This window comes from Sardina pilchardus, chromosome 22, assembly GCF_963854185.1.
Source record: "Sardina pilchardus chromosome 22, fSarPil1.1, whole genome shotgun sequence".
NCBI classification, from domain to species: domain Eukaryota; kingdom Metazoa; phylum Chordata; class Actinopteri; order Clupeiformes; family Clupeidae; genus Sardina; species Sardina pilchardus.
In genome coordinates, this window is record NC_085015.1 from 19,608,045 (window position 1) to 19,628,962 (window position 20,918).

At 47.9% G+C, this 20,918-nt stretch overlaps 1 protein-coding gene across 1 annotated transcript in view; it reads right to left on the reverse strand.

Annotated features, from left to right (window-relative positions):
- Window positions 1-986: 986 nt before the first annotated feature.
- LOC134069676 (SH3 and multiple ankyrin repeat domains protein 1) overlaps window positions 987-20,918 on the reverse strand; it is a 41,929-nt gene continuing 21,997 nt past the window's right edge. Inside the window, exons 15-23 of the mRNA XM_062525705.1 lie at window positions 16,806-16,888; window positions 16,404-16,528; window positions 11,836-11,971; window positions 10,912-10,992; window positions 9,913-9,969; window positions 9,557-9,672; window positions 8,946-9,072; window positions 3,911-7,238; window positions 987-2,524 (exon numbers count right to left, since the gene is read on the reverse strand). Coding sequence (XP_062381689.1) covers window positions 1,483-2,524; window positions 3,911-7,238; window positions 8,946-9,072; window positions 9,557-9,672; window positions 9,913-9,969; window positions 10,912-10,992; window positions 11,836-11,971; window positions 16,404-16,528; window positions 16,806-16,888 — 5,095 coding nt within the window. The 3' untranslated portion in view covers window positions 987-1,482. The remainder of the gene's footprint in view (window positions 2,525-3,910; window positions 7,239-8,945; window positions 9,073-9,556; window positions 9,673-9,912; window positions 9,970-10,911; window positions 10,993-11,835; window positions 11,972-16,403; window positions 16,529-16,805; window positions 16,889-20,918) is intronic.

Sequence of the window (20,918 nt, forward strand, 5' to 3'; positions counted from 1 at the left end):
AAAGATCCTTTTGGAGCTTGAAAAAGGTGTACATACTTAACCATTATTACTATAACTTTAAACTATAATTATCATCATCTTTATCATGATTGCAATTAATGTCTTATTCCTCCGTCACAACGCTCAGTAATATCTGTATCAGTAGCATTGTCCAAATATTATCCTCACCTGATCATCCCAACCTTCACCCTTCTCATCATCCTCATCACTCCAATCATCATCACTGTGCCTCCAATATGGAGTCACAATCATGGTGACTGATTGTGAAGAGGGCAATGTTCCTTAACACAACATCAGAAAATCACATCATATCCATAACGGTGTAATAATAACAATTCCATAAACTGAAAAGTAGTCATCCAGACCCAGTGGAAAAGAAAAGACATGTAGTAGTGCTTAGCAAATGTAAAACAGCTTGAAGCTTTGCTCTTCCCAGCCACTTCCATGGCTTGGTCAACACTATGGTCAAGAGTCTTTGTCTAGCAGATGAAATCATGTTCATTGATTGGATGATCAGATGAAATCACGCTGATTGATTGGATGATCGATTTGTTCTGATCACTTTGAATGTCTTTGTTTGTTTTGTTAAGTGAGGTGTGTATGTGTGCATGTGTAACTATGTAAATCTGTGTGTGTGTGTGTGTGTGTGTGTGTGTATGTGTGATATTGATGTATCAGTAAGTTGTGTGAAAAGATCTGTATTCCTCTGTACATGATTGTACTGGTTAAACCACAGGTGTGCAGTGAACCACGCAGGAAATCACTTCAAAAAAACAAAACAAAACAAAAAAAACAGCTCTTTTTTTCTCGCTTGCGTTTCTCTCCAAGTTATGTTCAGTCATTTCAAGCAATCTCTGTCACCAGCCTCTCTCAGTTAGCTTAGTTTGTTAAAAGACTCTCTCCTCCCCCCATTCTCTCAGCTCTGAATCCCCTCATCTTTCATGCTTTCGCTCTGTCCTTCAGATGAAACAGTAGAGACAGAGAAAGGAGAGGAGAGCCTAGGAGAAAAGGGAGGGCAAATCAAGAGGTCAGAAAAAAAGAGACGAGAAAAAGGAAGAGAAGAAATAGAGAATAGTAAAGGGGAAAGTAGAGAGGTATCTTAACCATCTATAGACAGCCAACTCTATAGATATGCGGATAGATACTTGGAGAAAAGTATAGATCTATAGATCTATACACTGATAGATCTACTATATTAAGGGAAGTCAAAAACAATGGCAAACAAGGGAGGGAAGGAGGCAGGTAGAAAGCCAACAAAAGACGCTGTGTCTTCCATGCTAAATCAAAAGAACACTAAGACCAAAACAAAAAGACAGAGAGAGACAGAGAGAGAGATAAAAGAAAAAAGAAGAGGCCTTTTGTCTACGTCAAAAGAAAGAGAGAAAGAGAGAGATGATGAAAAGAAAGCTCCTCCCGCTTCTACACTCCTGCCTGACGCTCTCTGTTCCCTCACTCTCTCCGTGTGTATCCGCTGGTCCGGCCTCACCTGTTGGTGAGTTTGCGGAGCGCCCGCTCGATGTTCATCCGGTGGCCGACCCGGCTCACGCCCAGGTCCAGGAAGTCCTCTTTAGTCAGCGACGGCAGGTGCGAGCCGTCAATCTCGTTGTCCAGGAAGCGCTCCTGGTGCTCGCCCAGGTTCAAGTACACGAGCCAATCGGCCACGTCGTACTTGCTCCAGTAGGGGAGGGGCTTGGTGGCGAAGGGCCTGGCAGGTGGGGGCAGAGTGAGGGGCGGGTAATTGCCACAGGAAGGGGAGGAGACACCCGACAGGAAGTGAGTGGGCGAGAGAGAGCGGGAGACCAGGAGGGGGTTGGAGGCGGACGCTACGGTCGGGGAGAACAGCGGCGGAGGGGTGCTGGGGAAGTACGGATCGGTCAGGGGCATGGAGTGGGCCGGCGGGGTGAGCGGCGGCTGCAGCTCAAACGGGGCGTTGTACAGGGAGCTGGGGAACAGGGGCAGGGAGGAGGGCCTGGGGGGCCCTGGCTGGGGCCGGTCCGTGCAGGAGATGAGCGGGCTGGGGGCCCGGCGTCGCGGGGAGTGGTGGGACTCGGCGCGGCGGAGCTCCGCAGGGGAGTTGAACTGGAACTCGAGGGCTTTGCCGCGATACTTGGTGCGATGCTTTGGGGATGTGGGGTAGGGTGAGTAGGATGGAGACATAGGGGGGTGTGAGCGAGCGAGCGAGGAGGGAGAGAGGGGCGGAGCAGGGTGTGAGAGAGCAGACGGGGAGAGAGGGGGAGCGGTGTGGGCGAGAGGGGAGGGTGGACACGTCCAGTCGGAGTAGGGCGCAGGCTGAGTGGGCGTGGTGGACTGCAGGAGATTCAGAGGAGATGGGACCAGAGTTGGGGACATGTTGGGGTTGAGGGAGGGGGGTAGGGGTGGTGGAATGGGGTGGTGTATTGGGGAGAGAGGCAGCGTAGGGGACAGGGCCCTATGAAGGACATGAGGGACGGACACAGGGACAGGGAGCGGGGACATGGAGCGGACTAAAGGGGGACTCATGACAGATGTGGCATCCTCCTGAAACCTGACAGAGAGAATAACACACGCACACACAACATACAGATATCATTACATGATTTACTGCCAAGGGAGGCTAGAATGTGACTTTAATAGACTAGCGTGAACTTATTCATAGAAAGTGTGAACTTATTCATAAAATCTGCTATTTCAACATCTTTACATTCCAATGGAAGGCATCTGTGCTGTTCAGTGCAAACACCTGAAATGGCTCCCAGCAGCACTTCTGTCTGACAGGCTAGGAAGTTCCCTGGTGGGTACATACTGATAGCAGAGGTGCTTTATTTAGTTACTATTTATTGCCTAATAACACATTGTAAAATAACAATTTATAAACTCCACATTCTATAAATACACTGAATACTGACTGTTCCATTGTTTTAGCCTCTCAGTTTCCCAATTGAAATGCCCAAGAAATTCCCATACCCAGTTGGAGTGCAGGTAAATTAGCAAGTTAAGTAGCTAGTAGTAGTTTGAGAGAAGGGACATGAGTAGCTAACTTGGATAAATAGAATTTTAGCTAAAATCAGGGTCTGGCTATTTCTGTTTCAAATCCCCTAACTACAGCACAAATCAGTCATTCCGCTGAAAGCTCTTACAGTAACTAGCTGATAAAAGAACATATCAAAGAACATTTATTTGCAACTTAGTGAATCAGTTCATTAGAATAGGTTTTCAACTTGTTAGCTTGGCAGCTTAACTAGTCAACACATTTAGCTTGAATGATTGTTTTTTTTTTTTTTTTTTTTTTAAAACACAAATATTATATTCACAATCATCATCTATAGTTGCTTGTAGTGCCTCACAATAAGTGTTGCACTCTCAACAATGGGCCCTAATTTGAATGATGAGCAACTGAAGCTAATCTAAATAGACAAAAGAAATTTGCATGGGCAAGATCTCAAGCACAAGCATTGATGAGCCAGTTCCATGCCCCAAAATGCCACACAATTATTCATGCAGACTTTGCTTGTTGGCAGACTTTACACTTTACCTGCCATTTAAATTAGAATGTTTTCTTAATCCACTTTGTTAATTTGCTAGCCATAACCTAATCTACCTAGTGGATGCAAGTCGTTATCCCTCACATACTGTGTCTGATGTCCTACAGGAGCCAGGCTATGTTGCTCACTTTCACAGAAAATACCACAAACTTTACTCAGTAATGACGCTACCACTCAGTAGGCTACTAAACCTGACCCGTGTCTTTATCAGTGATCTCATTGCACTCACAACTAGAGGCCGCGGGCAAACTGAGTGAGAGCTGAGTCAGCAGTGAATGCAGCGCAGCAAGGTGTGCTGGCCGTGACCTGGATCGGCCTGAGGTATTCGGAGAGGTGTGAGGGTCGGGTGTTGTGCTCAAGCTCTGACCGCGCGTGGGTCGCTCTCTCACCTGCCTGAGGGGGCCTCCGTCTGGCCCTGCCAGCCCCCCATCTGCTGCAGCTTGCTGCTGAGCTCATTGATGATGCTGGCCTTCACGCTGGCCATCGGAGAGTTCAGCCGACGGTCTATAAAAAGCGGCCCCCGCACCCCTCCCTCGCCCTCGTCTGCTCCCCCGCCCTGGCCCAGCCCCAACCCACGGCCTCGGTCCTCTTCCTCCTGCGTTCTCTGTCTGTGGGGGTGCTGGAGGAACGGAGCGGCACTAGGCTGCCGCCGCAGTGGAGGGACTGGCCTGCCGCTCTGATGGGTACGGATGTGTGTTGCATCATTGTGCATTTTGTAAGCTGCCGAGGAGTCCAGGGACTCTCTCCTATCCATCTGAGCTCGATTCTTACCGGCCATTCTGCCTCCCCCAACCTCCATGATTTCTCTTCTCCTCTCCACTCTCTCTGCTTCCCTCATACCAAGCTTGTCCAGGTGGTGGTCACTGCTGCTGTGGCTGTCCAGCTCCTCGATTCCAGAATCCACCACGGCCTCCTGCCACTCTCGCCGGCTCTCGATAGCTTTAGGGGGCAGCTGATGACCAGGGGCAACAGTCGTGGCAGCAGTAGTGGTGGTAATTGCATAAGGGGCCTGGCTGGTCGTCATGGTGGCATAGGTGACGGTGGTTGTCAAGGAGGCGTTGCCACGGTCCTGGCCCTGGGCTGGAGCAAAGAAGAGAGGCTGAGGACGATGGAGGGACTGAGCAGACGTTGCAGAGGTGGTGGAGGTGGAGGCAGGCGGAGGATTGGAAGGGTTAAGAGCAGAGGGGGATGTAGATGGAGGAAAGGCTTGCGGTGAGGGCAGGGAAGGGGAGAGTACGGATTGCGTGAGATTGGCTACTTCACTGTCATAGGATGTTAGACTGGATGCTGCAGAGTCCCCCGCCTGAGGGGAGGGTAAGGGGGGAGGATGCGGAGGGTGAGGATGATGTGGAGGATGAGGATGGTGTGGAGGGTGATGAGGATGAGGAAGGTGAGGAGGAGGATGAGGAGGATTAGGAGGCTGGGGCAGCATGGGTGGCGGTGGTGGCTGCGGGGGCAACGACTGGCTGGGAACACTGGTCAGGATTTGGGGCACCACCACCTGATTAATCTGTGGGGGCAGGGACTGACTCGAAGGGTTTGAATCAGTCGATGAAAGAACCATGTTGGAGGGGGGGATCTTGGGGCAAAGCTGCGGTGGGGGAATAAGAGGCGAAGGGGGGAATAAGTAGGGGTGAACCACGGCAGAGGGGTGGACCGGAGGCTGCTGCTCCTCCTGAGGCAGGTCGGACAGGGGCTGAGTTTGCTGCAGGTGCTGGGGCTCCTGCTGGGACTGGGTGGGCTGCACTAATGGCTGCGGCTGGAGATCGGACTGCTGCTGTGCGCCTGATAGCTTATGTTGCTGTTGGGATTGGGATTGCTGATAATGGTGCATTTGAGGTTGCGGTTGCTGCTGCTGTTGTTGTTGGGTTGACGGAGGGGCTCCTCGTTTTCCGCGATCATTGCCATTAGCAAACTGCAGAGGAGGTGGCAATGGGTCCACAAACACAAACTCGTCGTCCACATCTACAGACGGAGCTGGAGGGGGAAGCACCATGAGCCCCCCTCCCCCCTCCTGCACCTCATCAGCACCTGCCATGGTGTCTGTGGTCTGGGTAGGAGCAGCCGAAAGCGGAAGAGGCGCTGTATGGGAGTTGGGAAACCCTACGGAGTTAGCGTTAGCATCACTCTCCATCTGCAGGAAGGAGGGTCTGCGGGGCTGAGACTGCTGATTGGGAACTGGTGGGGGAGCGGACTGCATAGGGCCCCTCACATACACTTCCCCCCTCTCAGCCTCTCGCTCCCAGTCCCTTTGGTACTGAGCCTGGTACTGATTCTGGTACTGCTGTTGGTACTGATTGTGATACTGATACTGGTTTTGCAGAGCTGACTGTCTGTCCTCAGAGAACCTCACTCTCATACCCTCTCTTGCCAAGCTCTCCTTGTCCCGATCACCCCCCTCCCCAGACCATGGCCCGCTGCCAGCCATTCGCATCATCCTGGGAGACTGGGGACGGCTCAAGGGAGACGGGGCCGCCGAGGTGGGGGAGGAGCCTGTGAGGTACAGGGCGGGAGGATGTTGGTGTTGGTATACATAAGTGGCAGGCGGGTTATGCTGTGGGTTTGATGGCGACACTGTCGAGGGAAACGCCCCCACGCTCGACAACTGCCGGCCAAAGTGTCGCTCTTCACGTCGGGTCCGCCGATCATCTTTTAGTGCCCTTTCGCGTGCAGCAAGAGCGAGCCCTAGAGGCGAGGACGGATCTAGAACCTTCCCTGTGAGAGGATGGATGAAGGTGGTGGTGTGCGTATGAGTCTGTGGTGAGGCATACTGAGGCAGGCCGAACGCAGGGGGCATGCTGCGTCCCTGGGTGGTCAAGTTATCCCCAGAGAACAAGCCCTCATCAATGGATTTGGAAGGACGCAGTCGGGGGGATGTGGTCTCTGTTTGGGTAGTGGCGACATCCTCCAACAAGTCCTCCTCTGAGGAGTAGAAGAAAGAGGCACTCTTTCGCCGCGAGTCCCTGTAACGCTCTCGATCCCGCCTGGCTTTACCCATGGTGCCACCGCCTTGAGGTCCAGATGTGTCTGTTCTCTCCTGGGGCAGGGACGAGGGTAAAGACTGAGGCAAGGGTGGAGAAGGAGGGGGGCTGGCGGGCTCAGGCACCTCCTCTTGCTCCAGGTCAGGGGGTTGTTCCGCCTCCATGCTGCTGCCCTGGCTGGACCGGCCACTGCTGCTGGTGGAGGGCGCTTTGACGATGATCGTGGGGATGGGGATGGAGCTCTTGTCGTTCCCCGTGTCCTGCACTTGCGCCTGGGCCCCTCTCTGTGTTCGACCCACAGCTGCCGCATCCTCCACTTTGGGCTGCTTGAGCAGAGGGCCCCTGCCGCCAGCTCTCCGTCCGGTTGTCTTAGCGACCGCTTGCTGGGGTGGCGGCACTGCGGTCGCCTTGGCAGTGGCCATGTTGCTTGGGGGCGTGGCGCTGCTGTAGCCCCGCCTCATCCCTCCCATTTTGCCTCCGCCTCTCCATCCGGAATCGGACGACTCCCTGCGCGAGGTGGCCCGGCTGTGCTGGGGAGCCATGGCTGTCTGTGCGTGGGGCAGGAAGTGCGAGGAGGGGTGGCTGGGCTCCGACCTCCTGCCGCCGGCTGACAGCGGGGGCTCCGGGGGCGAGGTTTCAGGCGGCGGCGGAATGTCCTCGGGGCCAGGCACAGACAGACTGCGCGATAGCTTCATGGCGGGGGGATGCAGGAAGCCCTTCTCCTCATCTGCCACCCCTGTCGTAAAACAGAGGGAGGTAGAGAAAGCAGATAGAGCTTGATCAAAGGCAAAGCAAAAAAAAACTGCGACAGAAGCACCGCAAAGAGTTTAATCAATCTTCACCACACAAATGAGCTAACTTCAGCTCACAACCTGGCTCCATTATTTGAGTATGCATTCCCTGCTAAAATTAGGTACAGTAAGCTCATATTTTACAGCAACCCAGGGCTACAAATCATGCAGCAAATTGAACTGTTATTTTTTGCTAAATATGAACATGTATTTCCTCAGGGTATGTCATACCGTGCAAGTAGCAGATTTTGCTTTACACAGAGTTGATTTGAGGTTACTGATTCGGTCCAGGCTTTTTCATGTGGAAAATGTGTTTTAGTCATTTGCAACATGGACCACAGACCATATTGTTTGTCGTCCCATAAAAGCATGGTCGTGAGAAACAATTGTTCCAGTGATTGCAAAATACCTCCATTAATATGGACCACTATGCCAGTGAGGTCTCTCAGGTCACCCACACACAGAGGCAGTGAGGTAAGCTTGTTCAAATTTATCAGCAGTGACAAACAGGAGCTAGCGCACAGTGATAGCCCTAAGTCTCTACAGACATTTAATTCGCTTCATGCAGCTCAACATTTATGGCTCTGTGTGCACATTTCTAAAAGCATTGCAGTGCTAGAACAAGCAGCGAAATACAAACATCGCTACAGTCACAGCAAAATGGAAAGAACTCTACAGCAATGTTTAAATAGCCGTGTGTGTTTTTCTCCCCTGATTATGTGTCTCAAAGTATTTACTAAATTCAGGATTACACTTTGCTACTTAAAGGCCAGAGTCCTAATGAAGCAGACACAAACTATGATACAGTACATCTTATTCACTATACTGATGCACAGATGCAGTCTGGTTAAGTACAATAGAGGGATCTAGTTCAGCTGCAAGAAAACATGCCGGCATAGAGACGACAGTAGCTAATTTGTATACTTACATAGAACATATACTGTATTATTAAAATAATTTATTCACATCGAATGTTGTTGCAAAAGCACTCGGCAGGCTTTAGTAACATAAACTCACTAGAGAGGTAATTAAATCAAGTGCAAATAGTAGTCCACAACAGAAAAAGAAAACATACAGTACACAAAATGCACACGGTGAAAACTATATGATTATGAAAATGACTGGGTGATGCTATTTCTGGACTATAGCTCATCCATAAAATGATATCACCGGACCCATGAATATGGAATGGAATAAGATGCGGGGCTTAAAATCGTACTACTCCACAGATCGCTCATAAACCATTAACTGGAAATTCTACCTCTAAATGAAACCCAAAAGGTCTAACACAACTATTGAATAGCATATAATTATCACTCAAATGTCCAGAACTCTATTCAATAAAAGATAAAGATGAAGCCGACCATATTTATCAGACAACTGTGGAAACACCGAAGACTATTGATGGATGTCAACACTCCTAATGGACATTATTAGTCTATTAGGTGAGCAACTTTGCACTGATCACCATATTATTCAGAGATAAAGACATGCTTGAGTTTACAAACAAAACCTGTTATTTTGATTTATGTTAAACTGGTTATTTGATGCGCAAATTAGTCAAGATTGCATACAGTGAACAAATTGTAGCACGTGTTCTGCATGCTGAAGAAGTGAAGTGACGAAGCACTGAAAAATAGCGTCAGGCTCACCAATGGACTTCTGCCGCAGCATCAGCCCATGCTGGGTGGCGTGGCTTGATGAAAACTGGACTTGGTTATAACCAAACCCAGACCCTGATGACATCATGCCAACACCTGATTGTTCAAAACTTGGTTGCTAATAGGACAGACAAGGAGAGAACAGAGGAAGAGAAGAGAGGAAACCACACTCAGTATATAACAGGAATGATACTGTACATACACCCACACACACACACACACACACACACACACACAGTATGCCATAGCTACAGTCTATCAATTGGAAATATTTAACAGTCAAATTAACCACAACAATCAACTCTATAAGGTCTTCCACAGTCTCTCTAACCCATTTGAGTTGCATGGGGAGACTTTGACCAATATCAGATACTGACGCTCTTAAATCTACTGACCATCACTGACCAGAACCTCATTGACTTCCCACGCCAGTATCCTAGCCTAGATGTGTACTGTATCATGTGGACGCAGCATGTCTCTTGTGCCTAGATGTGTGTGCTCATAGGTGTTTGAGGAGTGCGGCTGATAACAGGACTCCTGGCTGGCGCTCACGTCTCTGCCCACCCTCGGAGCTGGGGGTTCTATTGCCATGGCGACGGTACCTTGTTAGTGTAATAGCCCTTATTGCGCTCTCTCCTCCCCGTGTGACCTCGCTGGGCCCCCCCCTCAGATGGACTAATGGTCTGCTGAGCGGCTGCCAGGATCTCATCCAGCTTATCTACAGAGGGGGGGTGGAGAGAGAGAGAGAGAGAGAGAGAGAGAGAGAGAGAGAAAGAGAAAGACAGAGAGAGAGAAAGTGGAGTGGGGGAGGGATTGAGTGAGAGAGAGAGAACGAGACAGAGAGATGAGGAACCAGTCCATGGCTACATGCACCTGCCATCCCACCTGCTGTGCAGCATGCTTTATGTAAGTTGACGTGAGTGTAGCATGTGAGAGCAGTCATTTGGCGCGCTCTTACTCAGTGCCATTTGATAGACGCTTCTCTTCTTGTCGGTGGTCTGGGATGACTCGTACTCTGAACAAAGAAAAAAAAAAGAAAGAATCCAGAGAAGACATTTGACAGTGACCTTCAAAAGAATCCCAGTGCAGTGCTTCAGTCAGTGCCCAACAGAAACTCTCTCCATTGGGAATGATGCGTGTATGCATGAAGCATTCTGGCAGCATATAATCATCAAAGTTTCTTGTAGAGAGGTCGAGATAAAGGTTGCACTAAATTGAATTTCAATTTTTTCTTTTTTTTTCCAGATGGAGACATTTTAAAGGGAACACGTAATTACCCGCTTTCTTCTTCCAGGGAGAGGCTGCTATTACAGGGGAGAGAAAATTTGTTAAAACTACTGCACGAGGCGCTGAAATTACATGATGTATGATTGTAACACCAAACCACGCCGCAGCATACATACATAGGAGGTCAAATGACAATGACAATTATGCCGATGACTATGGTGTGGATCACAATGGTGGCAATGATGAAGATGACGATGGTGAGGAGGAGGAGGAGGAGGAGGAGGAGGAGGATGGGGTCTTCATGGTCATACTGTATGTGTTCGTGAGTGTGAGCAGGAGAGAGAGGAAGGTGAAAATGGAGAGATTCACACCTTTCTCCACTGAAGAGGAACCAGAGAGGAGAGCAGAGCAGAGGGAGTAGAGGGTCAGTTGGGGCACCAACACACACGGCAAACACACACGCCATACATCAGGAAACACAACGTTTCTACTCTTACATCAAAACAACCATCTAACAACCATCTAACACAACCACAAGCGCCATCGAGCATTTTGAACATTCATATTCATTTGAATAGCATTCGGTTACACTTTACTTGAAGATATCTACATAAGAGTAACATGACACTGTCATGACAATGTGTCATAAACATTAATGTAAACATATTTTAGAAATGTATCATAAACGAATAGTGCATGCAGTATGGATGATTTTACTGAATCCACGTACCCATCTCCTCGAGTTCTGAGGTCATGGATTTGGAGCGCAGTGCGATGGCTGGGGGGGTTAGCCGTTTGCTCTGAGGGGGGGCTGTAGGGGAGAGAGTGGAACGGTGCCGTTACGACAGTGCTCATTTCACAATTTGCAATTTCATGAACTCTCCCTGCAAACTATTAAGAATCAGGTACAGTACCAGACTCCCCAGGAAACCCCACGAATCCAAAAGACTCTCACAGCAGTGACTCTGCCACGAGTACGAGGGGAGGCTCGTTTTTTTTGTGTTATGATTTACAAAAGTCATCGCAGTTGTTCAGCCGCTGCTATTGTGTTTCCTCTCCCACGAGAAGTCATGGCAACCAAAAAGGCAGAGCAAAAATCTCAATACTGAAGCCTCTCCCAGTAGTGCTGAGGAAAGATTCTCCTCTCGCAGATGAAATTGAGAGGGGAAAATGGACCTACTTCTGGCTAGCCCTGGAGCTTAGCAGCGGGAGAGGAAGCTTGAGAGTCCTTAACAGTGTGCCGGGAACAAGCATCACACACACACACACACACACATGGACACACACTATACCAACACTCTCAGTTTTATTGGATTTTTGCCTTTTGTTGCTTTCCAGCTCCCGTTACCTGCTAATGCCCCTTTCAAAGAGCCAATCTCAACCTTTTGCAGTGGAGCCGGCTGCTGCTGGCGTGCCTTCACCGCAGCTGTTTCCCCAGCACACACGCTGTCTGTGCAGCCCACAGATACAGCCCATCACGGAACAAAGAGCCAAGTGAAGGGGCTCTGGAGACGTCAGTAATTCTGCCTCCGGCGCTCTCCTGAGAGTGTGATAATCCCATATCTAATGCGGCGCCAGAAATAAACATGGCGGGGCCGCACTGGCACGCAGAGGAGCCCACAGGGCCCGCCGTGACCCCTGCTTGAACACTGACCTTTCTTTTTAGGCACCTCCTCCATCTCCGGGTTCCGTGCCACCATGACAACCTTCACCATGAGGCTGTTTCCTCCCTGCCGGATCATGTTCACCACCTGCCGGTGGCCCACCTTGACCACATTCTGCCCATTCACCTGCAGCAGGGAGAGAGGGAGCAAGGGGATTCTTCAGTTCCATTTGCTTTGATTAGGTACAGTACATTGCCGTATAATCAGGCGCAAAACGTTAGCACAAAAAGGCACCAGTGCCAAATGCACAGTTTAACAGGTCTGTATCCTCTATCATTAAGACAGAGGAGGTTAAGTACAGTAGTATGATGGAGGAATTTGTCCAGTATTATAATGACCATTAACTCACTGAGAGGATCAGAGGTTCAGGCAGGCTGAAGTGAATATGGTCATGATTATAGGTGTTATTTATACTGAGAGTGTCCACTTCTTCACAGGAACAGGAATTTTGTCTCCGTCATTTTACAAATGTTCTCCCAAGTTTCAAATTGAATTGCATTTCATATTGCCCAAAGTAAAACACATCAAATTAGGGGTTTCAACATGGTGTGATAGTTCCTACCAGGTCTGTATGACAGACGCCTGAACCAAAACTAGAGAAGAAAAAAGCCACTTAAAGGAAAGCAAGGGATCTCATACAGTAGGTGAACGTTTGACTACGTTAGTTGTGTTGAGGACAGAGGACTCCCTTTTAGCCATTTGAACAGAGATAGACGTAATCCACCATATTAGCGGTACCTATCTACAGAGAGACATCCGGCGTGTCATGTGGAGGAGCCCTTATGGAATAAGTACACGTAGGAGGTAATTGGACGATTATGTGCAAATGAACAGTCACAGCATTCACATATGCTCTTGCTTAAAAGGTGATATTTCTGCTGATACCTCCCAGCAAAGTAACACTGCACAGATGCTTCTGAGAAGATGCTATAAAAAAAACCTCTCTAACAATCACATGTTGGGATCAAACATTACTGCCTGAGATGGTTATGGTTTTGGTTGGTATTTAGTGCTTTTGTCCAAAGCGACATACAAATAAGAACAATACAATAGTCAGATATGTGTATAGTATACTGTATGTATAAAAGGATATTGATATGAAATTACAGAAGACAAAGCAAACTCAAATCCTTCCTCAAGCTCCCACATCACAACAGCATCAGGTGAAGCTTAAAATAGTTTTGCTATGGCAACAGACAGAAGAATGTACATTTCCCCTGAGATAAGTTTGATCAAAAACTGTGATTGTCTAGTGGTGTGGAAGGGCTTTGGGCCCTACTGTTAACTCATCTTATTCCATTTATGACCTACATGTAATAGAGAGAAGACTCACAATATTTTCAAACTCCTGATAGAACAATTTGGGGGTCATAGACTCTGGGCTAATATCTAGCCAGTACTTTGATTGGTGAGTGAGGAGGAGTAAGATCTAGAACAATCCAGCAGACCATTCCAAAACAGTAAGTCAGAGTCCACCACTATCAAGAGTGGCTCATGAATTAAGAATGTATGCAAACGACTGTATCTGTCAAGCTTCATATTCATCCCCGTGTCTTGATTTAGACTGATGAAATCATCTGGCTCAATAGATATCTGACCAACTAATATAAATGTCCAGTCAGGCCAGCTGTAAACTCAATTAGAGCATGGTCGATCGGACGTCCCCCTAATGTAATGTACTGAGCTCTACCATGCCATGGGCTAATGTTCCAATTTTCCGTCTAGATTCCATTAGATGTATCCCTGCATCCTGCTTCCACACACCTATCTTTGAGCTCTTATTTACAAGTACACAAAATATCTGTGGAATGACAGAATTGTCAGACTTAATTGAAGTGGGTGACCTGAACTTCTGATGAACAGTGACAGACATGTATGAGATATAAAGCCAACTGTTTTTGGAGTAGGAAAGTCAAGAGATGGCAAATGTTTTAAAATAATGCAGTTGAGACCTGTGGTTCAAATTGCTGCAGGTAGTTAAAACAAAACACTTTCTTTATGCCATCAACAACAAACAGGTGATCTGCCAGTCTGACTAGTTATCTGCTATATTAATAGTAAGCTACGATAAAAAAAAAAATAGGCTGTGATGGCTGGAACTGGTGGTATAGAGGACAGCAATACATTAATTCAGTTAGATGCTTAGAACATGAATATGCAATTAAGTATGATTACTAATATTCACTGGCACCAGTAGTTTGGTAACCACTGTCCTGGGGCAGCCACTATGGCTGATAACAGATTGATTATGGGTGGTAAGAATTGATGGGTGGTCAAACATAATTTGTTCTGTCACTTCTTAGTGCCAAATGCATTTCCATTGGACATTTGTACATTGACATAATCTTCTCTAAACGGACCATAAAGGGATCAGAAAGTCTCTATAAGGGTCTTACGGACCACCAACATTTGTTTTAGAGTCTGTTCTATTCTCAATAGTTCCTCCCTTATCACAATTTCTAACATGGAATGGCAGAATTCTGTATACATTATACTGCTAGTGACTTTATCTAACAGCTTGTTTTGTAAGCACAACCATGAAAAGCCTGATTTATTCATTTAATCCAATACATGCTGCCCAGAACATTTTAACCTCTACACAATATACTGTACAGTTCTTTCATGAGACTAGTTTTATGCAATTGATTTATGAGGCTACTACACACTTTTCACATGCAGGGTGCTATTTTGTGTAAAAATATGAGACATCAGACTGCACAAACACAGTGGATATTTGTGAAATAAACAGCTTTTAAATTGTACAATTGGGAGCAAAAAAAGGTTACAGAAAAAGACTAACTGTCATCCATTATCTCTTCAGGCAGCCATCTAAACACAATGTCCAACAGTTGTACCGAGTGTTATTTGGAAAAAGCAGGATAGTGACTCACGCACCAGCACAAAAGCAATGTCTAAAAAACCCATGCCCATTTAGTTTACACTGACAATGTTTACCACACAATAATGGCTTTTTTGAAACACATTTAGTCAAAAAGATCAGATTGCTACAATGGGGAACAAAATAGTATTCATACACAGTCGTAGTTATTGGCGGCAAAATGTCATGACAAATCAATCATTGGTGACCAAAACTAGTGAAGGGAGTTATTGAAAAAAAAAAGCAAAATCATCTTCCCAATGTTCCTCCTTGCTGTATCTGTACCTCAAGAGATACAGTGCAAAAATACTCCCAACGCTGTCACAAACAACTTTCCATTAGAAATATGTAAAATTCCCTCTATGAATTTCTATGAAATTCCCAAAAGCAACATGCTAGCATTTCAGAAAGTGCAATAAAACAACATTCCATGTGTCCTTTTGATCATGCCTATGTAGAGCACTCAGAAGTGCCCTCGGCGTCATCCCTTTCTCCTCCTAATCCCTCGTTTCCTCGCCTCCTTCCCTCCTCCACTTGTGATCCTAATGAGCCCTCGGCCGTTGGATTCATCGTCGTCACCAGCTTACCTTCAGCAGACTGAGGGCCAGGCTGACTAAGGCTGGCCAAGATGCGCTCATGAGTCACATACCAGCGCCAGAGAGCGAGGCGAGTTGCAGCTCTTGGCTCCTGGTGATTGACAGGTTCAGGGCTCGTTCGAGGCCGCTTTGTCCTTGCTCTTTCTGTGCCCCGGGGAGCTGAGATATTGCTCTGGCTTTGGTGGGCTCTATCTAACGCCATGCGCTCTACTCCTTGCCGATGTAAAGAGGTTTTTTTTTCTTTTTCTTTAAAGATCAGAACAAGGCCTCTCGGTACAAGTTCAAACTCAAATCAAAGAAATGTTATTTTTTGCTAGAACATGTCCTCAAGCAAGGAAAAAACAAAATGCTCCGGCATGCTCACTGAGTAAAGATACCCTCTCCTGAAAACACCAGCCTCAGACAAACCGTCAATGTTATCAGAAAAACATATGCAGTACTGCTTCAGATAAACAGAACCTGAGCACGGTGTGACCAAGTCTGTGTCTGCCGTTTTGGAGTGCTAAACTCTTCAGCGTCGTGTAGGTGTGGACGGCTGCCTCTCGGAGCGCTTCCCGACCCTGCCGGTGGGACTCCTAACAGCTTCCAACCATTCTTGGCTGTCTTGTTCCCGCGCCTCCGCCACCTTCACACCAGCAGGCCCCGTCGCCTGCCTCCTTCAACCACCCACCACAGCTTAAGACTCATTAGCCCGTTTCTCTCAGCGCAAGCTCGCATGTGCTGAGGCAGAGTCAGACACGGACAGATTTAAGCTCTGCGCCGTGCTTTACTATACACTGCAGTGTATGCATGAGCCCAATTCATTGAGGCGATACCATTGACCATGTACCACACATAAAACACTGGCATCGCAGTGCCAAACATATCCTGAACCAATGTGCCATCTATTAATCCACAAACATCAACAATGAATAGGTATTTCAAGCTATTGTCATTCTAGATGTTGTGCTACCCCTGTAACCCATGCATCTCTCAAATATGCCTCCGTAGACCGATCCTGAAGAACCCAAAAGCCAGCAAGACAGAAGGAGAGACATACTGTATATGGAAATGGGCAGAGAGTCCAGTTTGATGTCCACCTCACCTCAATGAGAAAGTCTCCCATTCGCAGTCCAGCCCTCCAGGCCACACCCCCTTCATCCACTGACTCCAGATACTGTAGAGCAGGGAAGGCTGGCGTGGGAGTGAACTCTTCAATGGGAGTCTGAGCTACAGAGAGAGAGAGAGAGAGAAGGAGTGAGAGGGAGGGAGGGAGGGAGTAGAGGAAGGAATATGAAAAGAAAAAAGACAGAGAGAGAGAATAAAGGACTGGTGGAGAGGAGATGATAACATGATTTTCTCCTTTTTGCATAATGTGCTATAAACAACAACTTAAACTGTTTAGAGAGGCAGGACGAGAGTGTGGATTGTGTGTGGAGAGAGATAAGAGAGAGGGGGTATAAATACAGGTGAAGTGGAGGACAGAGAGAGCTGGACTGGGACTCACCTTTAGCTCCTCGAAGCACAAAGCCAAAGCCCTCATTGTCCTTCTTCTGTAGGAGAACGGTCTTCTCCTTTATGATGTAGTCACTACTCCAGAGAGAGAGAGAGAGAGAGAGAGAGAGAGGACAGAGAGAGAGAGAGTGAGATGGAGGAAGAGCAGAAGAGGAGAGCAGGGAGTTATAAAGGGAGAAGTCATTTCGGGGAAACAACACTGCCGCTTGTTTATTGCTGTGACAAATCTGCCAGCCCTCTCCCAGCAGTCCCCTTTCAGAACAAAGACAGGCTCCTCTCAAGCCAGCAGAACAGGGGCTGGGGTGAACTCCCATATTTACAAGCACACATCCACACCACATTATAGCCCACCGCCGCGCTACCTAACCCGAGGCTTATTTCCCTGCCGACACGAGGGACGACTGCACCGCAGAATGGCTCATGCCAGGGGAACGAGGAAGAGTGGCTCTAGAAGACCACTGTAACATAGTGGAATAAGCGTCCACCCTGTTGTTTTGCTCCCTCTCCACAGATGATGATTATCCTAACCTCACAAATCCTGCTACGGACATAACACGTGTGCCAATGCAGGATTCTCAACAACATCTCCCTCCTAAAATGATTCATGACAAACAGATAACCAGTAGCCCCCCCACACCCCCTTAACAGACAGATGAGCAGTTTGTCATCCAAACTCTGGATGGAGGGAGTGGGTCATGGGATTTCAGCAGAGGTGCCGTCATCTAAGCCAGTCCAGTCCACATGCTGATAGCAACGGCTCCATGACTCTGATTCAACACAAGGCAGCTGTGTTCCCATGGGAACCCCAGACAGAGAAAGTAGGTGAGGTTAGAGCGTGTGGGTGCTGATTTTTTTTTCCCATTCTTTTTTTCATCTCCAGGTTGGTGTGTGTGGGGGGGGTCTGAGCCCCCCCTCCCCCTTTGAAGTCATGCTTTCCCGCCAGCTGATCAGTAACGGTAACGGCAGCTAACGCGGGAGATTCCTAATAAACGCCTGACCCGAACCCTCGCCTCGTCCAGTGCCTGCCGCACGCACGCACTCAAACGCAATACACTGTCCTTCACCCCACGGGATTAACCTCTGTGTCGACTCTCTCTCGTGCGCGCTAGCTTGCCTTGCGAATCGCCCGCGCGACGGGACGCACCGCCGCGCTTCTCCCTCCCGCGCGGCTCGGCTCCACGCCGCCGCTGCGAGCGTTTGTCTCCTCCGCTCCGTCATGACGCGGGTGACATTGTAATTGCCCGCGGAGCCGTTTGGCTGCCCTGGGCTTTTGGCGCAGCGCTGGTTCTCCTGCCTGACTGTCAGACTGCATCAGGGTTAAACAAGAGGCGCTCTCAAGAGCAGGATCTGAGCCTGGATACTACAGCTACAACTGCACACACACACACACACACACACACACACACACACACACACACACACACACACACACACACACACATATACCACACTAATGCACACACATATAACCACACACATGCAAGATAACACACTACACACATGCTTACAGTACACACATGTATGATCAAACAAATACACAATAACAAATATAACAACATACAAACAGAATATACATGTGCACTTACATACTGTAAGTGCACACACACACACAAACACACACACACACACACACACACACACACACACAATCACAGACATGGACAAACATGGATGACATTAGGAAAACATTTAAAATGCAAATGGAAGTGAACAAAAATGCTGAACAAACACATCTCTATCCACTGTCAGTGAGTCCTGCCCTGTGAGCCACGTGTATCAACATGTCCACTATTCTCATGGGGTCCTGGTTAGAGGTTTACAGAAAAAAAGAATACAGTGTAGTACATTGCAGTGGCACTAATCGATATTCATTTATATCGATGCTAATTTATCAATTCGTATACTGATATCCACAAGGTGGCGCAAGTCCTCGTACTTCTCCTACATCACAGCGGAAATGGAAAAGTGTTTAGAACACATTGTGGCAAGACGGCTGCGGAGACTCACAATATATAAAATTGAACATATACACGGAAGAGATAAATGGCAAAGTATTGCAGAACTGAATAGCAATCGCACTGTGGCCAAAATATTGTGATAATATCGTGACTTTGCCACTGTGACGATTCCCACTCTTACTTAACGCTAGTCTGCAAAGAAGCACATAAAATGATTGCAATTGAAGCTACATTTGAGAGAAAAGTAAAAAAAACTGAAACTCCACAACACAAGCTTTTGGCAGCCATCTGTGACTCTCTCGTTCTCTCTCTCTCTCTAACACCTTCCCTCTCCCTCGCTTTTTCACACCCTCTCTCTTCTCCCTCGTTGTATAGTCTCTCTTCTTGTCACACACAGTGGTAAATATAGCCAAACAAATTGGATAGATTTGCAAGCACAGACACGGAGAACTAAGAGCCCTCACCCTTACAACCCCACAATCAGCTGAAAGACAAACGCATCACCCATGCACAAGGGGCGGCTAACAGCAACGCTCCTGAACTTCCACTGGGCGGGCACCTGCTCCACTGCACGGGAGCATCAGGTTTCTGGGGGGTTCAGCAGGTGCAGGAGTTAGCATCAGCTGTGACCACCATTACCCCCCCACAACCCCACCACTAGCGCCACTACCGCCACATTAACCTGAAGCTGGACTCAACTCAACCGTGTCAGCACTTGTCACAGCCTAAGGTGTACAAACACACACAAGCACTCACACACGCACGCACACACACGCACACACACACACACACACACACACACACACACGCTGCAACCAAATTCACTGCTAAACGATGATCAGCGACAAATGAATGGCTGCAGTCCACCCTGCACACACTGGCTATACGGCTTACGTTTGCAGCGCGTTTGTCTCAGCGCAGTGGCAACGTAACCTGTCGAGGCTGGCGGAGGCAGCGCTCACTCGTATCAGCGCTCGGCGCGGTGCGCGTTCAGCAGCCGATGATGTGAGGCAAGGGCAAACGTAATCCTCCCAGCACTCGCCACTGCATGTCACCAACTAGGAGTACCACCCTTAAGACTCCACAGGCGCGCGCACACACTCACACACACACACACACACACACACAAACACACACTCACATCACAGCACAGCTAATTCAGCTGATTCTCTTACAGCCATAAGGATAAGGGCTGTACAGTCAGAGAAATATAATCTGGGGAGCTAACACAGCCCCCCCACCCCCCTCCCCAAGCTATCCCTGCAGTGTGCACAGTATGGGCAACAATTTGGATTGATCCTCTCTACCACACAGCATATACAAACACTGACACACAAACACACATTTGTGTATGCACAAAAAAAACAAATACACACACACACACACATATGTACAGACTTGTACACAGACAACTAACAGTAATATTGAGTCAGCAGTACATTAAATGGTGGGCTGTTATTGCTAGCAACAAGCGAGTAGCTACGCAAAACAAACACACACACACACACATAACAATTGCTACTCTCCGATTCTGTCTGTCATTTTGAATTAGCCTACAACAGAAACATCTGGATGAAAATGTCATATTGCATCTCTATCACCCACTAACTCAAACACAAACACACACACACACATACACACTCACACACACATACACACTCACACGATGACTCATACTCACAGTGACATGCACTGGCATGAACACACACACACAAACACAGTAATTCAGTGCTGAAACATAGATATTCAATAATACTCTACAGAAAAATGCAAAGACTAACACTGTCACACACATGCACACACACTCACACACACGCTCACTCGCTCTCACACATACACACGCAAGCATGTGCTTGCGCGTGTACACGAGCCCACACACACATACAGAACGTCAGATTCACAATGCCACATACATAGAATCAGTCACAATCACAAAATCACAGTAACCGTTACAAAACACCAGCCTGAAGACACACACACACACACACAAACACACACACACACAGAAGAGAGACACATACACATACAGAGACAAATAACACAGTCATGCACCTCTTCTCTGCGTCTCTCCATCCCTCCTCACCCCCTCCCTCCATCCTCGGCAGAGAACGAAAGAAGAGGAGGAAAAAAAAACGAGAGACGCTACC